Consider the following 25,107-nt stretch of genomic DNA (forward strand, 5'->3'; position numbering starts at 1 on the left):
CATTGTATCGATGTATCGTCAAGCAATCGAGCTTTCAGTCATATCTTCTTGAGCAGATATACGAGGTCGATGTGGCTTAATGGTCGAACGATCGTATGTGAAAGCCCCCGGACTCTAACTTTAAGTGGGTGGGCTAGGGAACGCAAAGAGCTCAACCAGCTCGATGAACGTGAGATCCATGTTTTTGCATCCTGCGAGGCTCAAAGAGGCCGATTTCCCAATCTTTATCTCCGGCTTCCCGCTTCCCCGCAGAAGACTATTCCACCGGCTAGACGTATTAGGCGGGCCGCCGTTGAAGTGACTCCGGACTCTGCTCTTGGACTCTTCTATCTGACATCTGATTGACGCATCTTCCTAGTATCTGACACATCTCTGGAGAGACGGGGGCAACCAGAGCATCAGATTTATCACATTGATTCGCCTGATATCGTCGACAGTCAATGCCACGAACATTAAACGTAGCAGGTAAGCACATGGCCATCAAATATGTCACATCGCGGTGCCATTGTCTCCCTACCTAGTTGCCTGGCGTCTGAATGTACATATATATAACTCGTACCCCGATCCAAGTATGCGTCACTCGGATGTAGCCGTGTGCGTGGACATGGCCGTCACTAACACCGGCTCCCCTGCCTCAACCCTGCCATTGTCACCCTCACTGACCTTGTGATATCATAGCCTGGTACGCAACGACTCCATGTCTTCCTTCGACTCATATACATAGATGCAAGAAGCTCATCGTATCCACCACTGGCCTCTGCACAGCGATACGTGCAGACAGCGCAAAGTGAAATGTGAGTAGCACACGGTCCAATGCTGTCTCGCCGAGCTCTCACAGCTACCCAATTCATTGCTAGTTCCTGAATATTCATTGTGTTACTCATCTTTGTCATACAATTCCTTAAAACTGACATGTGCTCCTCCTCTTGACAGGTGATGAGGCTAGACCCATCTGTGGCCAATGCACAAGGTCTCGGAGATACTGCGCGCGTCCGCAGAAGTCGTCCAGATGGCTGCTATACCACCATCCATCAGAGCCAGCAAATATTGTCAATGGTATGTTTCAAGCTACCAATGGTCCCTTTGTATCGTGGTATGAGGGTACCTCGCTGCAATCTTTCATCTCTCTGTCCCCTTCCTTGACTTACTGAGCCTTCACTCACTTGCTCAAGAAACAGCTGGGAGAACCAGATTTCCGTCCCCGGAGGATCCCAGAGCTGCTTTGGAGCTGCCAGATGTTGCCTGGTACTTCCACAACTACATTAACTCGCTCGCAAAGTGGTATGACCTCGGCGACGCCCTGCGCCAATTCGAGACCAAGGTGCCCCTGCTGGCCCTCGACGAGCCGCTTCTCTTCAGCGCCGTCATCGCCCTATCGGCCGAACACCAGTGTCAAACAAGAGGGCCCCAGATCGCCAGGGAATCAGCCGCCTTCTACCACGGCCACTGCGTCCGCCGCCTGATCCAATTGGATGAGAAGAGCGAGCTGTTGACGAATGGCGTCGCACTAGCTGCGGCGTGTTTGTTGCGGTCGTACGAGATCCTCGATGGTGAGTCCCTTTTCCCCCTTTCATGAATCTATTTGATGCAGATATAGCATGGATGATCCATAGATAGGCTAACGTGAGACAAGAGGACGTTGACCCCAACAGGCATCTCAGGGGCGCATATTCACTGGCATCATGTGAAGCCTCCATCACAGGGAGTCCCCCGGATAGCCTCCTCGCTGCCAGGTTTTGGAACTATTTGCGTGAGGACATTACGTTCAGTCTGTTTGAAGGCTGCCCGTTGAAGATGGATGTGACTGAGTCTGCTGCTCCGAGCTTGGCTGATGATGGCCATGACAAGCAACTCCACTCTGTTTCGCTCATACTTGGTCAAATCATCAACAAGGCATTCCGAAGTCAAATCTCCGCGGTTGACTGGCAGAAGCTTGTCGACATGGTACACACTTGGCTTGGGGAACTCCCAACACATGTTCAACCATTTTCTAGAGGCAGGTCAGTGACTTTGTCGACGGTAGGCGAACTACCAAGCTTCTGGTTCCTTCAAGACTTCCACGGTAAGTGCTCACCACCCCTCCTGGTAAAGCCACCAGCAACTGTCACATCATGGTCAGTGATAGCTAATACAAAGTTCTCAACAGCATCGGCGAGGCAGTATCTGCTCGTCTCACTCTCAATACTCGCCGTCTCTGCACAACCAGGCCAGCTGTCAATGCTTCCAGCAGTGAATGCTAACACCGCCATCACCGGCCATGCTGCAGACAAAGACGACCTCCTGGATGCTTACGCCCTCGAGATTTGTGGTATCGCCTTTACAACAAACATACCGTCCGTCGTGGTCAACAGTTTCGGCCCTATTGCCTACTGTAAGTGACCCTCCACCAACTTTCTACCAACCCAACCCCCCCTTTACCCCCTTTATACCCGTCCCCATCCTTACGACGCGAGTTTCTCCCAGGTGGCAAGTTTATACGGTCCGAACAAGCCAGACAGGAGGTCATCCGCCGTCTGGCCTCGTGCAAGCGCCCCGTCGGCTGGCCAGTCGAGCGCCTCATCTCCAGCCTCAAGCAGTCATGGACAGCAGCAGACCATCCCGAGCCGAGATCACCACCTTTCTCTGGGGAAGCGGGGCCGAGTCCGGGCTCCCCCGCTTCGTATTAGCTCGTACTGGGCAAGATATCCCGAGCTCGGGTTTGCGTATAGCATCTCTTTGTACCTATTGGTGGCACCTTATATCCTCCTTTCATGGAACGTATCATAGAAAGCCGATAAATGTCTGCTTCAAAGCAATGAGTTGTCTCATCTTTGTTCATATTCTCATTGACTCTGATTGTCCCAGAGATACTGTCATATTACAAACTATACAGCAGTAATACAACACAAGCCCACGATGTTGGCAGTCCGCCTCCACGCTCCTCGTCTTACAAGTCGCGGCCTAGCAACCATTGCTTCCGCAACAAAGCCTCCACCATCCCCATCTCCTGGCCTTCACTGGCCGGCAGTCGTCCGTCCTAGCGTCAATGAGGTGAAGCACGGCAGGCTCGACGAGCGCAACCTCGAAAAGGCCGTGCGACACATCCACCAGGATGGTCTCGTGGTGATTGAGGATGTCGTGCCACATACAGACGCTGACCTCCTCAACGCCAAAATGGTGCAAGACGCCCGCGTGCTCCAGCGCATGGGCGAAAAAGGGCCGTTCAACTACAACCAGGGCAATCTGCAGCAAGACCCGCCCCCCGTGGCCGAGTTCTTCTTCCCATCAATCTTCACGAGTAAGACGAGCTCTTTTCTCGACATGGGATCATAACCCCCCACGATATTACAGACTAACAATGTCTCGCAACCATGTAGACACCATTGCTACCCAAGTCACGTCCGCGGTTCTCGGCCCACGGCCCAAATGGACATTCTGCTCGGCCAACTCGGCCATGCCTCCCCTCCCCGGCGCCTCTCCCCAGCGACAGCCAGTACACTCCGATGCCGATTTCGCCCACCCGACGCATCCCTTTGCTCTCGTCGTCAACGTACCTTTGGTTACGATGACGCCCGAGAACGGCTCGACCGAGCTTTGGCTGGGAACACACAACACCGACATCTCTTACCAAGAAGGCGCTCACGGCGAACGAGCCAGCGGCCGCATCAAGGAGAAACACCTCCGCGACCGCAAAGCCGTCCGCCCTCCTATTCAACCCACCGTCAAGAAGGGATCCGTCGTGCTGCGCGACCTGAGGCTCTGGCACGCCGGGATGCCGAATCCTTCGGACCAGGTCCGGATCATGCTCGCCATGATTCACTTTGCGCCTTGGTATCGCAATCCCATGAGGCTGCAGCTTGGCGAGGACTTGAAGCCGGTCTTGGAGGAGCTTGACCGACAGGGGCAGCTGGGGCTGGACATCCCAGTGGATTGGGTCAGCTCGGAGGAAGCTATCAAAACATATCTGAACCGTGGCTTTGGGAATAGTTATGACTTTGATCAGGCGCCATGAGGAGATTATCCCGGTGATGCTATTGCACCAATGTAGTCAGTTCAGGTGCAAGATATTATGCTTTTCTTCAGGACAGAAGAGCCCAGAACAGCAGCCTTCATGTAGGAGACTCACAGCCGATATATCTACATCGTTTCTTACTACCTACATGTATGTTACAATGGCCTACCAACCTTACCGTACCTACAGTATTTAATTTAGGTATACCAAGCTACCTGAGTATGTGTTCATTGCGGCGGCAGTTTGCTATGGCATGTAAAAGCACAGCAGCTTCGTTTCGATCGCTAAGCTGCTGGGTGATTGAAGCAGCGCACTATCGACTCCAAGGCATACATGATGTTACTATAAGAAACGCTTAAGAAACAGAGATGAAAAAATGCGTAGGGCAAAAAAAGAGAACGAAGATGACAAAACAACTAAGAAAAGATATCGAATGCCGCTGCGAGGACTCGAACCTCGGTTTCCAGTGTTCTCGTTTGAAGATCCACAAACTGATGTCCTCACCCCTAGACGACAGTGGCTTGTTTTTTTCGATGCGGCGGCTGCTACTAATTTGGCTCACATAGGCGGTGGAGTGGAGTGAATGGAACCTGGAAGTGAATCAAAAGTGAGAATAAAGTGAAAGGAAAGTCAACAAGCCTCCAAGAGCGTGGAAGAAGGTGAGAAGCTGCATTTCTCTACAAGTAGAAACAAGAGAATGCACTTCTTGTATTTCTCATAGGTACTTTTCAATCTTTCAGTCTTTATCTTAATTTCTATCTTCTCGTTTGTCCGCCCTTCAACTAGTGAGTGTCTTGGTGTTGTAGCGTCGCTTATACGCCGTCGCCTCTGTTTATCATGATTGAGCAATTCTAACACGCCCTTTAGAATACCTCAGTACAAGATGGTGATTTCAAGGCGAGTTGCACGAAACATGGCGGAACGAAGAGCGGAGTGGCTGTTTGTACATGGCAAAAGAGATGGCAAGTCTAGGCAGCCTGCAACTCCTCGCCATTTCAAGCGTCGGTTCTTGACAGCTGGCGGTAAGTCTATACATGGTCTAATGCCTATGTTTGGCACGTTCTGACTTGTTTCCGAGACCGTCGTTGGTGGATCAAGAGGATCAAGAAGATTCTAGTTATTCGCAGGAAATTGTTTTGGCGTCTTTGCAACGAGGTTCTGTTCGATCTGGGGTTCACAAAGCTGCGCGTTTCGCCCGAGGCATCGGATGTCATCCAAGAGGCTTGTGAAGGCTCCATTGCTCTCTACTTTGAAGGTCAGTCTCCAAATCTTTGGCGGCAGCTGAAGCCGATGCTAAGTCTTTCCAAGTTCTCAATCAGTATGCTCATAATGCCGGTCGCGTCACGGTTTTCCGGAAGGACCTGAGGTTGTTCAAGGCTCGGATGCAGAACCCTTCTTCGAGGGCACCCATGAGTGATTCCACTTGCCATCAGGGCGTTTAGTTGCACCGCAAGCCGTCTTTGATTCTTCCACGGATGTCCGAAATGGCGGCCTGAGTAGGTAGTCATATACGACATCGGCTACTTATCGATGGAGTGATATATAAAGCATGGGGGAGCAGTTCACACAGTTCCCCCCATTAGATCAACGGAGATTGAACAGAAATCGATCAGATACTCCCGTTCATCATCAGCTCATTGTAAATATAAAATTTTACTGTGACACATGAACATCAACGAAGCTTGTAGCTGACGGAGCGCATTGTTAGGCTGGACTAAAGAAGATGATATGGAGTAAAATGATCAAGATCAATGGTGTTCAAGGTACTTCATAATATAATATAGAGTACTCTCACGTTCACAGAGTTTGATAAGCGCGTCATGATAGTTTATAAAAGTTTCATCTCCCATTCAAAGTTCGTTCATCTCCTATCAAAGTCGGTATGGCTAACCCCCTCATTGATCCAATACCATACAACAACTATATTGTCCAAGTGGCAGCATCATTGCGCCTGGCTATGAGTCTCGAGAGACGCAAGCTTAGATGCGAGGTGCGTGCCAGCAGCAGCCAGTGACAGGAGTTCCAATAGCAGCGCGGCAAGGCAGGCCGCTGATGGCGACATCGAAGGTGCCGCGGCAGAAGGTTGCACCAAGAGGATCGCAAGTACCGCCAACGCGCTCACAAGGGTTGTTTCCCCAGCGGCCAATGCCGAGGCTGAGAAGATCCTGGAGATCCTGGATGTTGCGGATGTCGTGGAGGTGGTCGAGGAAGTCATCCCAGTTGTGGGCGTCAGAGGCCTCGGAGGCATCAGCAGCCTCGGCGGCCATGCTCCCTATTCATGTTTAGTATCAGTGCAAAAGGGCAAAAGGAGATGTTTTGTCACGACGAACCGAGGGAGAGGCTAGGAAATGTCAGCTTTGAGCCATCAGAAGTTAGTGGAAGAGGATGCTTACCTGAGGACGGTGAAGATCATAGCGAAACGCATCTTGGCGAGTTGTTGAATGAGGTTTGGTTGTTTGTAGTATTGTTCAAGTAGAGTTGATTGAGGAGCTTGGTGATGAAACTTTGAATTCGGGGAGGATATCACTGACTTTATACCTGGTGTCCATTGCACGGTTTACTGCCAAGCAACTTTGTAAGATGATGCATCTCACAGTCTGTCTAAGCTTGAGCCTGACAGAATTCCTCAAGAGTAGCTTCAATTCCATATCCGAGAATCCAGGTATTCAGGCTCTGCTGACTGATGTTTCTCCCCAACCGCTCGTACATAGTTCATAGATAGCATGATCGAGATCTGATCCTCGAAAGAAGTTTGGCGTTAAGGCTGAGACATGTCGCAAGGGACTAATCACGTCGTCTGTAATCAGTCTATATAAGGCAAATGTTTAAGTCAAAGGAGCATATCTGGCAAAGCTATGGTCTTACTATGCGAGTAAATTGAGATCCGATGACGCTTCGTTTCTCAGCGGTAGAGAGGCTGGGAGCTACTACAGATTATGTACTGTGAGACCGCCAAGTACTGACAGGTCTTTTCATTACTCAACAGAGGCATTGAGGAGTGGATAACTTTATGAAACAGATCATATGCCAAGGCAGCAAAGGTATGTACGTGATCAGCGGGCGTTGCCTGGTTGACACCGGTTCATTGAGGCTTCATGGGCTCGATAGATACCGATGTGATGAGTTGGGGAGACTTCTTCACAAGCCCTAGAGCTCGAAATAAACATTTGGATCGGCAGGGTCTTGCCTTCAGACTTTAAGCAATAGCCCAAGAGACATCAATTGTGTTCCGCTTCAATCCACGGCACACAATGTGGTGGCTCTTGATGGATGCCGGCATCTTTGTCCAATCACTTGTCCGGGCGGAAATGATGGGCTGCAGGTGCTTGAGTCAGTCATGAGGCTTCACATCACGGTATGTGTTTACGGCAGGTCAAAGGATTGTTTCCTTGCACATGATGTTTTCCCCAGGAACGGGCCTTTCTGTAAGCTATGAAGGAAGACTCGCCCCTGAGACTCCATCTCGCAAGTGGATTGGCCCACCGAAGCAAACGTGGGTTAGCATGTCTCGGGGCCGAGTTCTGGACTCCGACGCGAGTTTACAATAACATAAAGAGGTTTGCTATGTGTTTTGTCTGAAGAACTTAGGCTGCGTTTTCATCGAGAGCTTGGAGTCGAGGCAGCACGACTCTGCAGCTTAGCAGAGGAGCTTGTATTTGAAGCATGGACATAGGTAGCTAATAGACGAAGTGACCTGGCTCAACGTAGTAATGAGATGATGGCGCTAAGGCTTATAGTACGAGCGTTCTTCCTGCAAGCTACATAGATGTCGAGCAGCGGCGCCCTTTGGATGGCATCTCATGAGTCATCGTGCTCCCGAACGCAGCTGAAGTATAATGAACAGAGAACGAACTCTTCCAGTCTCTTCCCAACATCTAAACAAAAGTCTTGTTCTCTGGCGCTCACTTCTTCGAAAAGAAAATGGACCAATTGGTCGGGCCGCCCGTCGTGTCGGCTGAGCCGGCCCTTCTGCCGCCACGGACGCCTCTTCACGGCCGCTACAGTGCTGTAGTTCCCCTGCGACCAGAGCACTGGCGATCGATATACAAGCATCTCGGAGGAGAGCAAAACGCCTGGAGATGGAACTACATGCCGATTGAAGGGTTCCCAAGCGAGGAGGCATGTGAGACCACGATCAGGGCCTGGGCCGCTTCGGAGGATCCCATCTACTATGCGGTTCTTTCTGGCCCTGCTTCCGACGCCGCTTCGGAGCCGGCCGGCATCTTGTCGTATCTGTCCATTGTGCCAAGCCATCGCAGGATTGAGATTGGATGGGTGATTCTTGGCGACGCTTTGAAGCATACGAGAGCAGCGACAGAGGCATTTTACCTGTTCATGAAGCATCCCTTTGACGACTTGGGATATTGGCGCGTGGAGTGGAAGGCGAATTCCCTCAATGGGCCGAGTGTGGCAGCGGCCAAGCGCTTGGGCTTTACGTTTGAAGGAGTCTTCAGGTGAGATTGACTTAACCTAGATCATGGAGCCAGAGTCTGTTCGTGATGCAGCAATGGTCATGCTGATGCTGTGGTCTCTGGATCTTGATAGGAAACACATGATTGTAAAGGGCAGACGCAGGGATACTGCTTGGCTGAGCATCACTGACGATGAATGGGATGCTGTGCGGAGGGGATTTGAGCTTTGGCTGGACGAGAGCAATTTTGATGAGAATGGGAAACAGAAGAGGGGACTTCGCGAATGCAGGGAATCATGAGCAGAGGAAAACAATGATTCTTCCTGAGAGTAGGAATGCAAATTCGGCAGAGGGATGAGATGATTCAGAAAGGCCTCTATGGGATTAGTCCTCCCTCTTAGTTCAGGGAGTGGCCATGCAGCACCCCAACGTTAGAAGATAGAATAGAAACCTTGTTCATTCACTTTATTTCGTAGAGAGGAATAGGAACAAATAACCAGACTAGTGCAAGGAGGTAACGGTCACAGCAGAGGGTAGGAAGTGGCCTTGGAGACAAAGGTCAACAAGGATAGTCCATGTACTAGACAGCAGTTCCTTTGTGTGATGACGCCAAGAAGCTGATGGGTAATGTTGAAGCAGAGGCTGTTTATTGGGCTGACACGCGCGAGAGCAAGTTGCTGACCCTTCATCACCCATTTATTACGAGTTCGTATTTCTGCTGAGCTTCAAGAAATTTATGGGAATCCATTTGCACCCGCTTGCGGCGAAACCGAAGGGATGGATGTCTGAATGTTTGTTTCCCCGACACTAAGATAATAGGGTAGCTGGGGATCTATGGAAAAAGCAGCGCAAGTCTATCTTGTTGGCGTTCACCTTGTGGCTTTAAGGTGTGCATTAAGACGCAGCTCTAGAATCTTGATGGCTCATCAGCTTGCGCCCGGCGATGGCCTCGGGTTCCGACAGTGGTTGGACGCGCGTTCAGGGCAGCTGATCTCCTCAATGCTAGAGATTCTCTATGATTCTTAGACAACACAGCTTTCTCAAGTCTAACTGTCAATTGCTGCTCAATGAGAGTTTAGGAGATGCAGTTGAGACCAAGTTGCTCTCCTTACTCGCTCGAGTGATATTCCAACTTGTTAGTGACGTGACAGGACAGGCATGCTGTCACTGCAGGCACATGAACAGCCCTGTCAAATCCCCCCCCCCCGTCATCAGGAACTCACAAAAACACCCGAACACGCTAGAGAAGCAGCAAGAGCCACATGCCGAACGGCCGACGTCGTGGAATGGGGGCGCCGGACGCCGTGGCTGGCTGAATGGGGCCAAAGCAGCGGCATCCCCGGTCTCGACTGGATAGTCGGGAGAATGGCGGCAGTCTTTGGTGGAATCTCCAAGCAGTACTGGATGGAAAATTGTGGAATTGGATGACGGCTGGACGGCAGAGAAGAATTGGGTACGCGTAGCAACTTGTCATGAGAGGCCAGGTTTGTTCCCTGGTTTTTTTGTTCACACTCTCTCTGTGAGCTGTTGCTCCTATTTCTGGCCCCCTTTTCTTTGACTTGATGCTTGTCTTCAGTATTAACCAAAAGCCTTGAAAGAAGCCAAGAGAGAGGGTCCAAGTCGACCAAGGAGAGGCCATCTGGATGATGGGACGATGATCTTTTCCAGGCTGGACCTTGCAGCTCTCGGCCATTGACTTTCTATTCTGGCTCCAACATACTCTTTACTCTTTCATCTTTGAAGTATATGGTATTGTACTTGTTCATTGCCATTGCTCGCCTCGGTTGGTCTTTAGGCTCTCAACACTGCCACGATTTCTCTTGGCTCACCGCATCCGATGGCTTCAGACGGGATTGACACAGCCTCAATTGAGGAGCTACGGCACGATCCACCAGGTCCCGTAGATCAGCCTGCCACAGAGCAGACTGCACATGTTGCGGCTTCGAGGATTGAGATTGGAGATGCTTCTTCGAAGGACGATGCCCCCGTCACCGTTTCTCAGGATTGCCCTCATCAGACGGATAATCATCGACAACAGCTGCCTCAAGACGACGTGGACGAACAACAAAAGGAACAAAAGGAACAACGGGACAAACAGCAACCGCACCAAACCTCCGATCAGGGAGACTACATTCCAGCAGTAAACGAGAAAAGCGACACCTCAGTGACGGCACCAAAGACAGTCGTCTTGCCTCGCGCCTGCACGCTCTCCTCCACCGGCACGACACTCTCCAACGCATCCTGTTCCCTCGGCCTGCTCCCGATTCCTCGCTCTTGCGATGTCCCCGAATCGATACCGCCAGACCGCGTCACCCTCGCCCCGGCGGGAAAGGGAGGCGAATATGTGTCCAAAGGAACGAGACTGAAAAACGATCTCTATCGCGCCGTTGGCCTTTTGGAACTGGCCAACGCGGGCGACTTTGCTGCCAACGTGTGGAACAAGTATCCAGTGCCGGTATATGCGATTGTCTTCATGGCGGTCGGGGCGACATTCGCCGGCATCATGTCCGTCTTTGCGATGCTGGACGCAAGACGGGCCTGGCGAAACGTCACATTCCTCCGCCAACAATACCGGGAGCTCAGACAAGCGCGGGAGCAAAGGGCGGCAAAGGCGCAGCCAACCACAGACCTGGACGTGCTCCTGTCCGTCGTCTATCGCGAGATTGGCACAGAAGGCATCAACCGCTGGGGCCTCAACTTGTTCATGGGCGCAGGCGCTGTCCTTATTGCCATCGGTACCTATCTTGCCCTTGGGGGACAGAACGACGCCATCTTCCTGGCCAGCAATCTGCTCTCTGGATATGTCGGCAATTCCCCCATTGCCCTCTTCGGCGCCTTCAACACTTGCTGGGCTTACTACATCTTCTGCAAGGCCCAAGGACACATCAATGCCGCCTCCAAAGCCATTCCTGGAACGCGAGCCATGGCCCTGATCAGACGGCGCAGCAGGAACCTGCAGGTTTACACTTCCATCAACGGCACGGCCACGCTTGTTGGAGGCGTCGGATCGATGATTACGGCGACGAGATGGTGGGGATACGTCATCTTGATCCCAGTCATCATGTCTGCGATATTTTGCAACCACTGGTGGCGGACGAGAGCTGGCTATACGCGGCGAGACCTGGTGCCGTATGGGATGTCGGTTATGAAGGTTGATGAGCTTTCGACGGCCTTGGACTTTGCTGCCAGGGCGCCCAAGAAGATCAAGGAGCATAAGAAGACGCCTTTGAATGCCTTTGTGTCGGACCCGACATCACTACAGGCTGTCTTGACTTTTATACAGGAGTATGAGCTGCTGGAGCCGTTCTGCGAGCGCCTTGTCAAGAGCAAAGATTTGCGGAGAGTTCTCGGCTGCGCTGGTGAACCTGAAGAGATCAAAATTGAGATCTCGTCTCTCTTGGACTTGCCCAAGGATCAGCATCCGGCCATTATCCAGGTCGCTCAGGACACGGTACGGAAAGTTGGGCCGACACACTTTCAGTACCGAGAGCGATATGCGGCTGAGTTGTTGGGCACATACTTTGTGGTGTTGAAGCATGAAGCAAAGCACAGAGAAAAGGCCAGAACTCAATCAGAGAAGCCTGGCCCACGATGAGAAATTCATATATAGAACGGGTAGAAGTCGGGTTGTCCAACATATCTGGCAATCTGAGGCAAGCAAGCGAGCAGTCTGTATTACTGCTCCCCAAGGCTTATCATGTACATAAAGCATACTCCGGCGCAAATTAGACACATCTTTCAATTATCCTCAACAGGCATAATGTGAGCACTAGAGTCAAATATCAATGACCTATCGTTCAATCCGCCTTGTCTGTCAACGCCCAAGGCCGTTCACGTAGCCTTGAAAGTCTCGGCGACTTTGGACGCACCGCCTGCTCTGCCAAACATCTCTCTCAAGTCTCCCACAAGCTCCTCAGGACACTCATACGCGGCAAAATGCCCTCCTTTGCTATGCGAGCCCTCAAAGACCACGGGCCCGAGCGATCTGCCCCAGGCCTTTGGCGAAATCGACAACTCCTTCGGAAAGTACGACAACCCCAGGGGCACATGAGGGATATACTCCATCATCTTGAAGGCTGTGTCAGTTTGCATCTTGAATATCTCGTAGTAGATCATGACACTCGAGGCTGCGCCCGCCTTGGAAAACTGATATATGGAAATCCACTCGAGAATCTCGTCGTCGGTCCACGGGTACGCATCCGTCCAGTCGTGCAGCTTGTCATATATCCACGCCAGCACCGCGACAGGCGAATCGGCCAGTGCGAAGCTCAGCGTGTTGGGCTTTGTAGCTTGCATGACCATGTAGCCCGAGTTGTCCTTCATGTACCATGCCGTCCGAGCGAAGCCGTGTTTCTCCTCCTCGGAGAGCAGACCGAGGTAGTAGCGAATAGCGACCCAGAGGCCTGAGAGGAGAGGAGGCTTGACCATGACGCAGTTGGTGTGTGCTGCGAGACAGTGCTGGGGATAGGTGCTGGTGATGTAGCGGGTGATGAGGAAGCCCCAGTCGCCGCCTTGCGTGACTGCAGGTCGACGGAAAGATGAGTATCAAGCTGATGTTGATGTGGTCGGGGGAGGTAAGATTACGCACCGTACTTGTCGTAACCCAGCTTCAGCATGAGTTTGTGCATTGTCTCTGCATATTGGGCAAGACTGAAGCCCTTTTGCGTCACTCTATCAGAGAAGCCAAAGTTGGGCAGTGAAGGCGCTATGACATGGAACGAGGGCGCATTCTCGTCCTTTGGCTCAGCGAGCAACTTGACAATCTTTGTTGCCTCTAGAAAGCTCCCAGGCCCTGCAGCAAATAGAGTCAGTTTCTCCCTAGACCTTCACTCCTAATTCAGACAGCTGACGTACATCCGTGAACAAACAGCAACGGAATGCTTCCAGGCCTGCTGCTCCTCTGGTGTATAAAGTGAATGCTGAGCTCGTCAAATCCTTCCGCGGCAATCTTGGTGGTGAACTGCGGGATCTGGTTCAGCTTCGCTTCATGTGCACGCCAATCGAAGCCATCCCTCCAGTACTCAGTCAGTCGCTTCAATTCACTCAATGGAGTGCCATAGCTCCAGTCATTGGCGAATTCGGACTCGGATGGAAATGTGACGTTGGAGAGCTTCTTCTTGAGCAGCTCCAGCTCCGTGTCTGCGACAGCTATGGAGAACGGTTCTATATCCTGAGCCATGCTTCTGGTCTTTGGGCTGTGCAATTGGCTCTTTCAGCTGAAGGAGAGAAGAAGAAGAAGAAGAGGAAGAAGAGGAAGAAGTCAAAAGGGAACTAGAAGCGTGCTCTCCCCCATATATATATCTATAACTCTTATGTCACCGTTGGCAGCCAGGGTGTCCGCGAGGAGCGGGGAGTTGCAAGCAATACGCAGCAAATACGACCTCACCAAGCAGTGTCCGTGTGAGAAATGCAACGCCGTTTACGACATCAGACGGGACTGACGGAACCAGGATTATGAGCACTGATAAGCCCCGCAGACACACTATGTACTAGACATATAATATGCATACTGATTGACCGGTTGACATGCAAATACTTGTTGATGCTATTTTGTGCACGGGCGGTTGGATCACGAATCCTGCGTCTACCGAATCGGAAAGTTGAAGTATCCGGACTCAATTGGTGATATCTGGGCAAGCTCTTCTGTCTCCGATTTCACCACTTGGCTTGCTGTATCAATTCAAGGCATCCGCATCCACGCAGTTATCTTGAAATAGAGTATTTGGTCTCAGTGAGTGAAAGTGTCATCAATCAATCAGTTCTGAACCGCGCGCGACTATTCAGCATAAAGACATCATATGAGAGCCACCTCAGCTAGATTCACAACCTATCAATCTCAGCGTTGGACAAGTAATGCCCTCCAGCAGAACACCGGTATCCATCACCCTGTTTGATCCAATTGAAGCCCATAGGGCAAATCCCAAGCGCGCGGATCTTCGCCAGCTTCTTGACCTCCTCCTTGCGACGCTCCTCCTGCTCAACCAGCTGCCGCAGAATCCTCTCTCGTTCTTCCTCCGCCTTCTTCCTCTCCTCCTCCAACTTGCGACGCTCTTCCTCCTTGATCTCTTCTTCCTTGATCAGCTCTTTTAGAATCTTTTTGCGAGCGGCTTCGGCGTTTTTTCGAGCTTCTTGGAGGTTGCGGTACTCGGCCTCTTGACGTGCTGCTGCCGCCTTGTCTTGTTCTAATTGCTCCCAGACTTCGTCGCTTACGCCCGCATCTCGAGTCACTTGCTTGGATTCATCGTCTGGCGATTCAGGTGCCGGAGTGGCCTCTTCCGAGGGGTCGTCAATGTCCATAGGATCGTTGCCGCTTGGGCCTTGCTGCGTCTGCGTATTCGAACCACTCATACTGGGAAGACCCGAATTGGGAGGCGTAGACGAAGAATCGGCCATGTCATCCATGTCAATAGGGCCGCCCGATTTGACCATCTTGGACTGCCGGTCGCGTAGCATCTTGTTGAGCTCCTGAATGACCTTTTTGTCTTCCACTTTGAGCACAGCCGCCGTCAAGTCCACCGTGTGAAAGACGTTCCTGGCGAGCTGTTTGACGTCTCGCGCGCTGGCCCATCCTTCGACTTGGGTCAGCGACGTAAATATGGCTGTACACCTGCTGAGGAACAATGCAGACGGAGTCTCCAAACAGCTAATGTCCATGTCCTTGCCTTTACTCTTACTCGCGAGCTCCGTTTTCCTCTTGCGCAAAAGATCGGCCAAGAGCCGGAAGCAGGCATCTGGCTTGAGTGGCTTGAAGTCGATGGTCTCGGGGAAGCGGCTCGTCAGTCCGGGGTTCACGGACAAGAGCCGATTGATGTCGTGCTCGTATCCCGCCAGGATGATGATGAGCTTTCCTTGATACTTGGGCTTGGTAACGCAGTCGACAATCTCATCAATCGCTTCTTTCGCGAACTTGCCCTCGGCGAATCGATACGCCTCGTCGATGAGCAGCACCCTTCCGAGGGCTTTCTCGAGCACTTTTTGGACCTTTGGCCCCGTATGACCGACATACTCCCCGATCAGATCCGTGGCTGAGCATTCTTCCACGGCAGCCTTGGAAAGGAAGCCCATGTCGTAGTATACCTTGCCCATCTTTCTCGCCGTCGTCGTCTTTCCCGTACCTGGCGGACCTCTGAACAAAAAGTTGAACGGAATCTCCTCCTTGACGTCCATGTCGACGGCCTTTAGTTGCCTCACCCGCGACTGGATGTGCTCAAGCTTCTTGATGATGTCCTCACGACCAACTTCATCCTGGAAGAGCTGCCGCACGTTTGTATCCTTTCTCGTTGTCCTGTCAAAGTCCTCGTCAAAGTCTTCTGCTTCGAGCTGGCTCCTCTTCTTGCACTTTCCAGCCGAAAGCCGCTTCTGGTAGGAAGATTTTGCTTTGCTCAGCAGGTTCTCGATGGCACCTCCATTGCCAAAGTTGGCTCTGTTGCGTTCTCTGATGAGCACATCGAGCGCAGCTCTCTTGCCTTCTCCGGTAGTTGTGAAGCCAGACGTCTTCAGCTTCAAGTCGAGGACCTGTCGAAGACCGTCGTCATCAAAATCTTCAAAGACAAATGGCGTATCTACCGAGAACCGTCGACTCAAGCCCGGATTGACATTCTGGAACATCTCCTCCATCTGTTCCTGATAGCCGATGAGAATCACACAGCGATCATCTCCAGGCACGTTTTGGACTTCGGCAACGATTGTGTCGATAACAGCCGTCTTGTAAGGGTCGTTGATTGAGCTTTTGCCTCCGTATAAGCCGTACGCCTCGTCAATCACGAGCACCTTGCCAACAGTAGCTGCGAGAATGCCCTTTGTCTGAGATTCCGAGTGACCCAGGTGAGCGCCGATGAAGTCTGCGGGAGTCTTGACCACTAGCTCTCCATTAGACAGGAGGCCAAGAGTTGCCAGAATCTCTCCGTAGAGCTTGGCCACGGTCGTCTTGCCTGTTCCGGGATTCCCGAGGAAGACTCGGTTGAGAGTGAACTGCATCAAGGGCTCCTCAGCGAGCTCACGCTGGTAGTTGGTGGTCAACGAGTCGAGCAGTATCTTGACTTGCTCCTTGACCTCTTTCAGTCCAATCATGCCATTCAGCTTCTTCCACGCCTCGCAATTCTGCAACGACAGCGATGGTTCAGGGCCGATAATGTCTTCCTTTGTGAACAAGAAGTCATTGGGGGTCTTTTTCGCTCGACGCTCCAATTGGAATCTGTTTGCCTGCCTCTTCTCGATCCTCGCCAGGTAATTCTCCATTGCGCGGGCGTTGCCGAATCCTTCTTTGCCCCGTCCTTGTCCGACTCGCCGAGCAGCAATCCGGAAATAGAGGCCGTCTGGTCCGTCTTCCACTTCCATCTTGTTTCTGTACTTGCGGTTGACCTGGCGCTTGAGGATCCGCAGCAGCTCCTCGTCTTCGTAATCGTTGAAGCGCATCTCGATGGGGAAGCGACTCGGGAAGCCAGGATTGTGTGCAAAGAAGGACTCCATCTGCTTTGAATAGCCCGCAAGAACAAAGACAATCTTGCCTCGAAGATTTTCCACCTCAGCAAGGAGATAGTCCAAGACTGCCACGCCGCCAGGACTGTTGCCAGAGGACAGCTGGTATGCTTCGTCAATGAACAAGACGCCGCCTCCATTCTCCTTGATCTTCTCTAGCAGGTCTTCACAGCCCTTGACGCCTTTGTTAGCGAGCTTCGATCCTGTAGTCTCTTCAAAGGCATCGCCGGGGATGACTCCCGTTTCGGTAAGAAATCTTCCGTAGATTCTCGCCACGGTTGTCTTGCCTGTCCCAGGGTTTCCGAGCAGTGAGCAGCTGAGTCGCGTATCTGTGAGAGCCACGCCTTGACGGATCTGCGTATCGACAGTCGATTTGATCGAGAGAAACTCCCTCTTCACCGACTCCAGGCCGATGAGCCCCATGAGATCATCCAATGCGGCGCTTTTGGCTCCATCCTCACGCTTCATCGTCTCCCACTCCTGTGCTGCAGGGTCGAGAGTCAGGAAGTCAGGCGTCTCTTTGCTCTTCTGTCCCTGTTCCTCGGAGGCCTTCTTCTTTTGTTCTTCCGCTGCGGCTTTTGATGCTTCCATTCTGGCCTTTGTGTCCCTGAGTCTCTGTAGTTGCGCCTTCTTCTCAGCGAGCTCCTTTGCGTGATCTTCCTCTTCTTGCTGGTACTTCATGACTCTTCGGTGATGATCAATCTCATCCTCCATCTCCTGCAAATCGCGAGCATATTTGTCTTGTCGCTCCTGTCTCTTCTTCTCCATGTCTATATCCCGCTGTATCCTCCGCCGAGTATCTTCATCTTCCTTTGCACAGGTCTTGCAGCCCAGGTTGACTTTTCCACACGGATACTTCATCTTATGGCCGCGTTCGCAAATCTTCTGCATCATCTTCGTGCAGGCGACTTGTGAGTGATTCTTCTCTCGATGGCATCTGCGTTCACAGGTATGTTTGCCGCATCCAAGGGTAGCACCACTGATGCCATTAGTAAAAAGAGAGGCTGTATAAGAGGGGGCAGGATTTGTGACATACCATGTTTCTGCACAGCCGCCGTCAGGGCAGTGCTGGTCGAAATCTTGCGGTTTCTGCAGAAGAGACTGACGGTCCGGATGTTGCTCGCAGTAGACCGGCAAGCCATCAAACAGGAATCCCTTGTCTTTCATGGCATCAAAGTAGTTTTTCCAGAGCTCTTGGCCCTTTTTGTTTGCCATGAATGTCTTCATGTTACCAAACAGAATGATTCCTTGTCTTGCTCGTGACATGAGAACAACTAGTCTCTCGCGAGCAACCAAGAAGCCAATGTCGCCGTTCTTGTTGCTTCGGGCCATTGATACAATCACGATATCGCTCTCTTCTCCTTGATAATTGTCCACCGTAGACAGGCGCAGCTTTGACTTTGCTGCCTTGGAAGCTGCCTGCGTCATCAGCCCGGCACGAACAAGCTCGTGAGTGTCTAGTTCGTTCAGATACACGCTTTCCTTCATCATGTCTCGTAGCAATGCCAGCTGGCCCATGTACGGAGTCAGGACGACCATGTTCTCCGACTTGTAGCCCTGTAGACTCAGATACTTTACTGTTTTCAGGACCATTTCGGCTTCGAATATGTTCTTCTTGCTGGCTTTGGAGGATGGATCACGCCGGTCGCGGACACTGTCCAGCTGCTCCTCCGGATGCTCATGATGTACGAAGACGACTCTCTTCTGAAGCCCACGTATCGGTGGATAGCTGCTCGTCTTTGGTACGTCCTTCAATTCCGGATACGCCAGGAGGCGCGCAAACTGCGAGATGTCTGGATGGCTGCGGTGTTGCTCCTCCAGAGCGGCGAAGTCATGACCTTGCCTGATGAGGCGTTCGAAGAGTGACACGTTGAGGTCAAACCCCTCCCCCTTCTCGACAGTCAGGTTGTAGTTGTTAACCTTGGGACGAAGTTGCTTGTGGTCACCGATAAGGATAAGCTGCTTCACGGAAGGGCCGAGAGACGTGATGATGTGAGCCTCGAGGATTTCGCCCGCTTCCTCGACCAGAACAATGTCTGGACTGGCCGCTCTGATGATGGACTGGTACATGGCTGCTCCCGTGGTAGTGCAGCCAATGATTCGCTTCTCCTTGACAATTTTCCTCTTGCTTTCCTTGTAGAGACTGTCAATCTGTCGGTAGAGGCTGTCGCAGGTCTCAGCCAGCTGAGCAAACTCGTCTATCTGCTCCTGCCTGACATGGCTGGTCCATTGCATATGGAGAGCGGTTCTGGTGGGTGGCGGAATGTCCCAAACTACCTTGTGTTCTTCACCCATCACTTGGCCAAGCATGCCCATACTTGACCAGTGCTTTCCATGGAGCCAAGCATCATAAACATCAACGGGCTCTAGGGGCTTGTTATTCTTTCCCACGATGGCCATGTCGTCGGGGATCTGGAACGCGCTCCAGAGACTCGTTCCAAAGTCGGAAAACTCTAGCATGTCCAAGACATCTTGATGACGGACTTGAGTTTGAAGGTTTCCCATGAGGTCTTCTAGTTTGTCGCGAGCTTCTTGCTGTGCTAGCTTGGCAATATCCAACAGGCCCCTGACTTCATAGCTTATAAGGGAGAATTTTGCGAGAGCGTCGAGTTTCAAGTGTTCCGTATGGGTGGTAGCCTTTGAGCCGATGCGGACCATGTTGCTACCATTGATGCCAATCTTCATGAGGTCGTGAAGAAACTCGTCCAACGCGTGGTTAGTGTAACTGAGGACCAGTATGCGGTAGTCCGTCAGCTCCATGAGGACTCGCGCAATAATCGCCCCAATGAAGGATTTTCCTGTTCCTGGCGGACCTTGAATCTGGCCAACGGGGTTCTCGAGGCCCTTGACGAGCGAGTGAAGTTGCGCGTCACGGATCTGGATACGGAGGCTGCTGCCCAGGGTGTCACCCAAATCGACCGCTTCATTCCTCCGCTGGGCAGACTTCAAAACTTGGATGAAAGCTTGCAGCCTGGGTGGAGGGTAGTAGGCTGCTGGCGGTCCTGCTGGATCGAGAATGGAGTCCTCGACCGGAATCTCAGCAACCTCCTTCAGGCGCTGTAGGATCGGCTCATAGGAGAATGTGGCGGTGTCAACGACGTAGAACTTGAGGCGACCACGGTCCTGTCCCAACAGTGCCTTTACCGCCAGCTTCAATCCGACGTTGTCGGTGACTTGGAGGCCAACAACAGGAGGATCTCGGATCAGCCAATCCAACTCTCGGACGATTGAGCCGAAAGAAATAATGTTCTTGTCGATACAAAGCGCGCCGATAGAACCGTGCTTGACAAAGTTTCTGTTATCGTCCAGGTACTTCTTTTTTTCATGAGGAGACTTGAATTTCTTCGGAAAGGCGATCCCGTCGCGACACTGAAGCATCAATGTGAAGGGCCTGGAACGATTGTTGTTGGGCAACGACTGCGGCTCGAGGATCAGACTCAGGCAACCCAAGCAGAGCGGCTTGTATCTGGCCTTTTTCTGTCCCCATGCAATCTGCAAGTCCTCTCTGAGGTCCGCAAGCATATCCTCACGGAGGAGACGAAACAGCCAGTCCGTGTAAGACCTCGCTCGCGACTCCCTTGGCGCCTCAAAGACGTCGTCGAGTCGTTGCAGAAACGGCTGTTCCTTTGAAGACACTTCGTCCGCAGTCGGAAAGATGGCTATCTGACGGAAGTCCTCAAAGTCATTGTCATGTCTGCCGCCGGGGCTGTAATTCACACGAATAGACGCAGTTGCAGAGCCCTTGCGAAGCTGCAAGACTTTTTCAATGCGGTAGCCGAGGGTGCGAACCTCTTCAGATGGCGACTTTGTCAAGGGGAGGCTTTTCATCAAAGCCTCCACGTCCTGGGAGAGAGCCTGGATCTCGGGCGTAGAAGAAGCCGCGATCTCGTAGGAAAGAGACGCAAAGGCGATCAAGCTCTCGCCATTGAGCTGATTCGACTTGTACAACTCCAGAAACGCATTCCAAAAAGTTGGAGGGGAGAGGATCTCAACCAGCAGTTTCTCAAGGAACAGTCCATCATTGATGGTCTTGACTTGAGGATGCAGGACTTGCTTGAGAAATCCAACAGTTGAAGCCGTGACAAAAGCATGGGACAAGTTGGATCGAACGGCTGCTCTCACAGCACTCAATCCTTCTTTTCGCGCAAGCATGCGTTCAACGCAGGCGGCGGCAGAGGTTCGCTGGCACACAACATCGACTGCTTCGAAGAATTGCTTGGCTTCTTGCGAGCTTTGGAGGGTGCGCTCGCCGTTGATGAAGGAGTGAAAAAGCTTTTCGAGCTTTGCTGCCCGACCGGAAGCGGCTGTGGTGGCCATTTTGCAAGTATCAATAGAGGCTGAAGGTGATGATGAAGAAGAACAGTTGCAATGTCTGTCGAAAATTGTAAAAGACGAAAGCCGAGTCGATTGTACATATAATTCGTCTTCGCACCGACCCTCTATCAGTGAACAACAGCATTCACTCAATCAGACAAGGCAGATAAAATTGTATGCCTGAACCAACAGAAATCGGGCAGAGAGCCTTGCGGCGGCTCATGTTACACAGATGGAGGGGGAGCCTCGCATCTCGTTGGACCAGGAGATAATCGGCCTCCCACATAAGAGCCCACCGAGTCACAGCCTCGCCGTTTATTCGACCACGTCGCAGGCGTCACGCATACGCGCGCAGGCTGCAGCGTCCTGTCAGCGTCCGGCGATATAAATTGACGCCTGCGCCCTCGAAATTGGCCTCTCGCATTGCCGTTGGCCATATTGGGAGGCCGATTGCGCCTCCTCACGTCTGCGTACCTATTGCCGACAGGCAGCCTTTAGGCTTCGCGATATGAGAGTGAATTATGACGTTGTCCAGTGAACCAGAGTCCAACGATGCTTCCATCATTAGATTGATGTGCTTCAGTCACTCCCATGTGGCGTGACACATGAATGCTGATTCTAGACTCCCAACGGCATATATAGGGGAGCGACCATCCGGCATCCCATCTTGGCTATTCAACCTCCTAGAAGATCACCCATATCTTCATCACTGTCACCGTCTAGGGGAGAAAGAGAATCTCTATTCATCTCTACTTCCTACTGTTGCCGCTATATTCCCCAGCCTTACTTGATACTTCCATTTCCGGTGTATAGGGCATCGAGACCGTCAACTCCGTACAATGTCCTACTATCGGTCGTGGCGCGGCCGAGGGGGTCGCTACATGCCCGACATGCGGCCTATCAATCCCCTAGTGCAGACGAAAGAGTCCACGCCCCCTCCTCTCGGTCATCTTGTCGAGGCCATCAACCTCAAGGAACTCAAGAACACTGGTGAAGAAGGCGACAATCATGGAATCACTGAGACCGAGCTGATCGCCTCATACAACTGGGCCGATCAGAAAGCCCCAAAGATCATTGTTCCTGGTGAGCTTGCCGCTCCGATCCCTGTAAAACATGACATGGCTAAGACCAAATGAATTCTAGGACGCCCTCGTCTCTGGAAGCCCTTGGAAAAGCCTCGACAGCTTGAGGAAGACAATGGCGTGTACTACCGCGACAACAACTCAGCCTTCTTCCCAAAGCATCCCCTCGAGCCGGCTATTGTCTCCGTAATGAAAATGCATCCGCAGTCACTGGACATTGACATTGTCGGATGCAACAGCACCATTGGCAATCTACTGCGGTTTGTTCAAGGAACAGAGCGTTCGTTCCGCATGCTCGTGGAAGTGGTGGGCAAGACGGTTCATCTCATTCGAAGGGAGAACTCGCCAAAGGAGCAGATATTGGGAGTCAGAGGCTTTGGACACGCTTTCCCGGAGGCTTACACCACTTGGACTCCTGATGTCCGGCCATCAAAGTCTCATCACAGGATTCTCAAACTCCGGTTCGGAGGACTTGACTTGCTAGTGAGGCACAGTGCTGATGGGTATATCGAAGACGAAGACGAGAAAACCTCGTCAGGTGGAGAGACCCCTGCTGCCAAAAACGAGGATCTCACCAATCTGCTTGAGGGTCTCTCCATTGGCCCAGCGTCTGATTCATCGGCTGATTCGGAAGACCTTGAAGTGGTAGAGGGTGGTAAAATCACGCCCCAAGAGGCCATTTTCGACCTCAAGACCCGCTCAATCAAGGCCATCGGCAAAGACACCCTTGGCGAAGAGTTGCCGCGGCTGTGGTTGGCTCGGATTACCAAGTTCATCCTCGCCCACCACACACGAGGCAAGTTTGACAATGTCGAAGTCGCCGATGTACATGATGAGGTCAAAGAGTGGGAGAAGTCACATCAAGAAGATCTTGGCCGTCTGAGTGCTCTTTTGCACCGGATTCAAGCTATAGCCTTGGAGAACGAGGACACCTTGTTGGAGATTGTGAGGGTGGATGGAGGACCTCTTGAGGTTCGCAAACGTCTTCCTGATGCTGGCGTTGCATTCTCGGATGAGGTGAAGGAGAAGTGGCTCAAGTGGCTTGGTCATGAAGCTGAAGAGCCTCACAAAGACAGTGACAGCGAGGGTGACAGTGACAGCGGAGAGGTCGATTTGACTGCATGTGATGCAGAGTGTGGATATTGCGGCAAATGCAGTTACTGGATCTATCAGACGAATCATTGAGGGTTGATGTTTCTTGGTCGACTAGCTGCCTTTCATTCATTCATTACATTTGATCTCTTTGTATGTTACGGAATTCGGCCATCAGTAGGAAGACCGAAGTATGGTAGGAGTCTCAACTATGTAGCACAATAACGATCTGACTCGCTCATTGCCACCCAAACAATGCACATATTCTCGAATAGCCTCAAATCTCACCAGTGAGTTGAAAAAACATGCTCGGACATCCGTATACACCGAGGTCCACCGCCTTCACGCATCAAACACCAGATGCATCAACCAAATATCTACAATATATTTTCAGATCCAGATTCCTAAGCAATTATCAATTGACAGTTGGAACAGTTACGTGGCTGAATAATCGGCAACTACCTCGCCCTTATAGATTCAGAGGCGAGGCGGCTCGCGAAATAGGCCGCCCGCGAGACCGAAACTAACCATATGCTTATTCTTTGGCGTGCAGACAGACTCAAACAGTGGCGATGACGATGTAATGGATTGCATAGAGAGCTACGTAAGCGGACCTAAAGGCCTTCTATAAGATAGTTCTATCCCCCGCTTCACGATGAGATGCATTCGATCGATCAGTTCATCTCAACCAACGCTCAAGCGAACAAGCATCCAGACACGACTTCTTCAGCCACAACTTAAAGACTTATTCGTCCATCAGAACAACAATGGCTGCCTTTCAAAACCACGAAGAAATCCTTGAAGCCGCTTTCAAGGACCCCAATAACACCGCCTTCGTCTTCGAGCCTTGCAACGTCAACAAGGTCATCCACAGCGGCCACTACGACGTCGATCCAGACCTGCATTACTCCAAAACCCAGATGTGGGACATGGAAGTCAAGAAAGCTCACAATCCCGCCAAATACTTGCGGCATCTCATCCGCCCCGGAAGCCTCAAGGTCTTCAACGTCCAAAAGGACGGTTCCAAAGAGACCTTTGTGCGTGTGACGGACCAGCGCTCGTGGCGGGATCCCAATGTCTACAACACTGTGATTGAGCAGGTCTTTTTGGATTATGAGAAGCAAAGGGCTTTCTTTATTGGTGTACCCGAGGTTGAAGGGCCGGATGGCGAAAAGATCATCGCGGGCCAGCACCAGGCGTTGTTCCATGTTGAGCATTCTGTCACGGGCACCGAGGAGGAGCCATTGAATGTGTGGCGAGTTGTGCATCTGGACAAGGATGAGGATGGGTCTCTGAAGGAGGTGTTCAAGATGTTGATGCAGTCTCCTTATCTGAGGGAGTTTCACGAAGTTTACATTCGTGAGGATCTTGGCAAGAAGTTGGAGCGTGTGTAATTTTACAAGAGCAAGGTCACTCGCACTTTATATCAAACATATTGGCTGAAGCGTGTAATGGCAAGTAGCTTACTATTCAATGACGAGGTACAGTCATCGCAGCTTGTCAGGAGCGTTTGTATTGTCACGACAAGCACAGAGTACTCGATTTCCTCGTGCTACATGCGGGACACAAACAGGATAATGTGGACGGAATGGGTGAGAATCGTAGCAGCCGGATCAATGGCATCGTCCTCCACATCAGTATGAGAGCTGATTAGGGCAAGCTACGACAATACTTCTCCAGAATCCATATCACTTCATGCATTAGGTAGGTAGTTGATCCTTGATAATATCTCTAGAGTA

General features: G+C 51.7%; 10 protein-coding genes across 10 annotated transcripts; 7 read left to right on the forward strand and 3 right to left on the reverse strand.

Moving 5' to 3' along the window:
- Positions 1–1,240: 1,240 nt before the first annotated feature.
- On the forward strand, positions 1,241–2,582 carry TRIREDRAFT_30166 (uncharacterized protein; the record flags this gene model as incomplete). The annotated part of the gene is made up of 4 exons (XM_006967709.1): positions 1,241–1,550; positions 1,634–2,062; positions 2,207–2,371; positions 2,464–2,582. Coding segments are annotated over 4 exons (1,023 nt in total), but the record flags the coding sequence as incomplete, so codon positions are not given.
- Positions 2,583–2,895: 313 nt separating this feature from the next.
- Positions 2,896–3,991, forward strand: TRIREDRAFT_66753 (uncharacterized protein; the record flags this gene model as incomplete). Its single annotated transcript, XM_006967748.1, has 2 exons — positions 2,896–3,277; positions 3,357–3,991. 2 exons carry the CDS (start codon positions 2,896–2,898, stop codon positions 3,989–3,991), a joined length of 1,017 nt encoding a protein of 338 aa, XP_006967810.1.
- Positions 3,992–4,904: 913 nt separating this feature from the next.
- Positions 4,905–5,433, forward strand: TRIREDRAFT_110207 (uncharacterized protein; the record flags this gene model as incomplete). The annotated part of the gene is made up of 2 exons (XM_006967749.1): positions 4,905–5,013; positions 5,252–5,433. 2 exons carry the CDS (start codon positions 4,905–4,907, stop codon positions 5,431–5,433), a joined length of 291 nt encoding a protein of 96 aa, XP_006967811.1.
- A 380-nt stretch (positions 5,434–5,813) lies between these two features.
- Positions 5,814–6,433, reverse strand: TRIREDRAFT_123236 (uncharacterized protein). The gene is made up of 3 exons (XM_006967831.1): positions 6,385–6,433; positions 6,322–6,332; positions 5,814–6,263 (listed from the first exon to the last, which is right to left on the reverse strand). Exons 1-3 carry the CDS (start codon positions 6,414–6,416, stop codon positions 5,971–5,973), a joined length of 336 nt encoding a protein of 111 aa, XP_006967893.1. The 5' UTR covers positions 6,417–6,433; the 3' UTR covers positions 5,814–5,970.
- A 1,479-nt stretch (positions 6,434–7,912) lies between these two features.
- Positions 7,913–8,702, forward strand: TRIREDRAFT_5088 (uncharacterized protein; the record flags this gene model as incomplete). Its single annotated transcript, XM_006967699.1, has 2 exons — positions 7,913–8,445; positions 8,537–8,702. The coding sequence occupies 2 exons, from the start codon at positions 7,913–7,915 to the stop codon at positions 8,700–8,702; spliced, it is 699 nt and encodes a 232-aa protein (XP_006967761.1).
- Positions 8,703–10,692: 1,990 nt separating this feature from the next.
- On the forward strand, positions 10,693–11,997 carry TRIREDRAFT_66865 (uncharacterized protein; the record flags this gene model as incomplete). The annotated part of the gene is made up of 1 exon (XM_006967750.1): positions 10,693–11,997. A coding segment is annotated over one exon (1,305 nt), but the record flags the coding sequence as incomplete, so codon positions are not given.
- Positions 11,998–12,233: 236 nt separating this feature from the next.
- TRIREDRAFT_123238 (uncharacterized protein) lies at positions 12,234–13,684 on the reverse strand (the record flags this gene model as incomplete). Its single annotated transcript, XM_006967832.1, has 3 exons — positions 13,257–13,684; positions 12,991–13,194; positions 12,234–12,922 (listed from the first exon to the last, which is right to left on the reverse strand). The coding sequence occupies exons 1-3, from the start codon at positions 13,579–13,581 to the stop codon at positions 12,234–12,236; spliced, it is 1,218 nt and encodes a 405-aa protein (XP_006967894.1). The 5' UTR covers positions 13,582–13,684.
- Positions 13,685–14,222: 538 nt separating this feature from the next.
- Positions 14,223–21,197, reverse strand: TRIREDRAFT_66551 (uncharacterized protein; the record flags this gene model as incomplete). Its single annotated transcript, XM_006967833.1, has 3 exons — positions 14,223–14,467; positions 14,561–17,859; positions 17,917–21,197. The coding sequence occupies 3 exons, from the start codon at positions 21,195–21,197 to the stop codon at positions 14,223–14,225; spliced, it is 6,825 nt and encodes a 2,274-aa protein (XP_006967895.1).
- An 887-nt stretch (positions 21,198–22,084) lies between these two features.
- On the forward strand, positions 22,085–23,461 carry TRIREDRAFT_80578 (uncharacterized protein; the record flags this gene model as incomplete). The annotated part of the gene is made up of 2 exons (XM_006967751.1): positions 22,085–22,277; positions 22,338–23,461. 2 exons carry the CDS (start codon positions 22,085–22,087, stop codon positions 23,459–23,461), a joined length of 1,317 nt encoding a protein of 438 aa, XP_006967813.1.
- Positions 23,462–24,135: 674 nt separating this feature from the next.
- On the forward strand, positions 24,136–25,005 carry TRIREDRAFT_110214 (uncharacterized protein; the record flags this gene model as incomplete). The annotated part of the gene is made up of 2 exons (XM_006967752.1): positions 24,136–24,754; positions 24,856–25,005. Coding segments are annotated over 2 exons (769 nt in total), but the record flags the coding sequence as incomplete, so codon positions are not given.
- Positions 25,006–25,107: the final 102 nt, after the last annotated feature.

Source organism: Trichoderma reesei (genome assembly GCF_000167675.1).
Source record: "Trichoderma reesei QM6a unplaced genomic scaffold TRIREscaffold_19, whole genome shotgun sequence".
Taxonomy (NCBI): Eukaryota; Fungi; Ascomycota; class Sordariomycetes; order Hypocreales; family Hypocreaceae; genus Trichoderma; species Trichoderma reesei.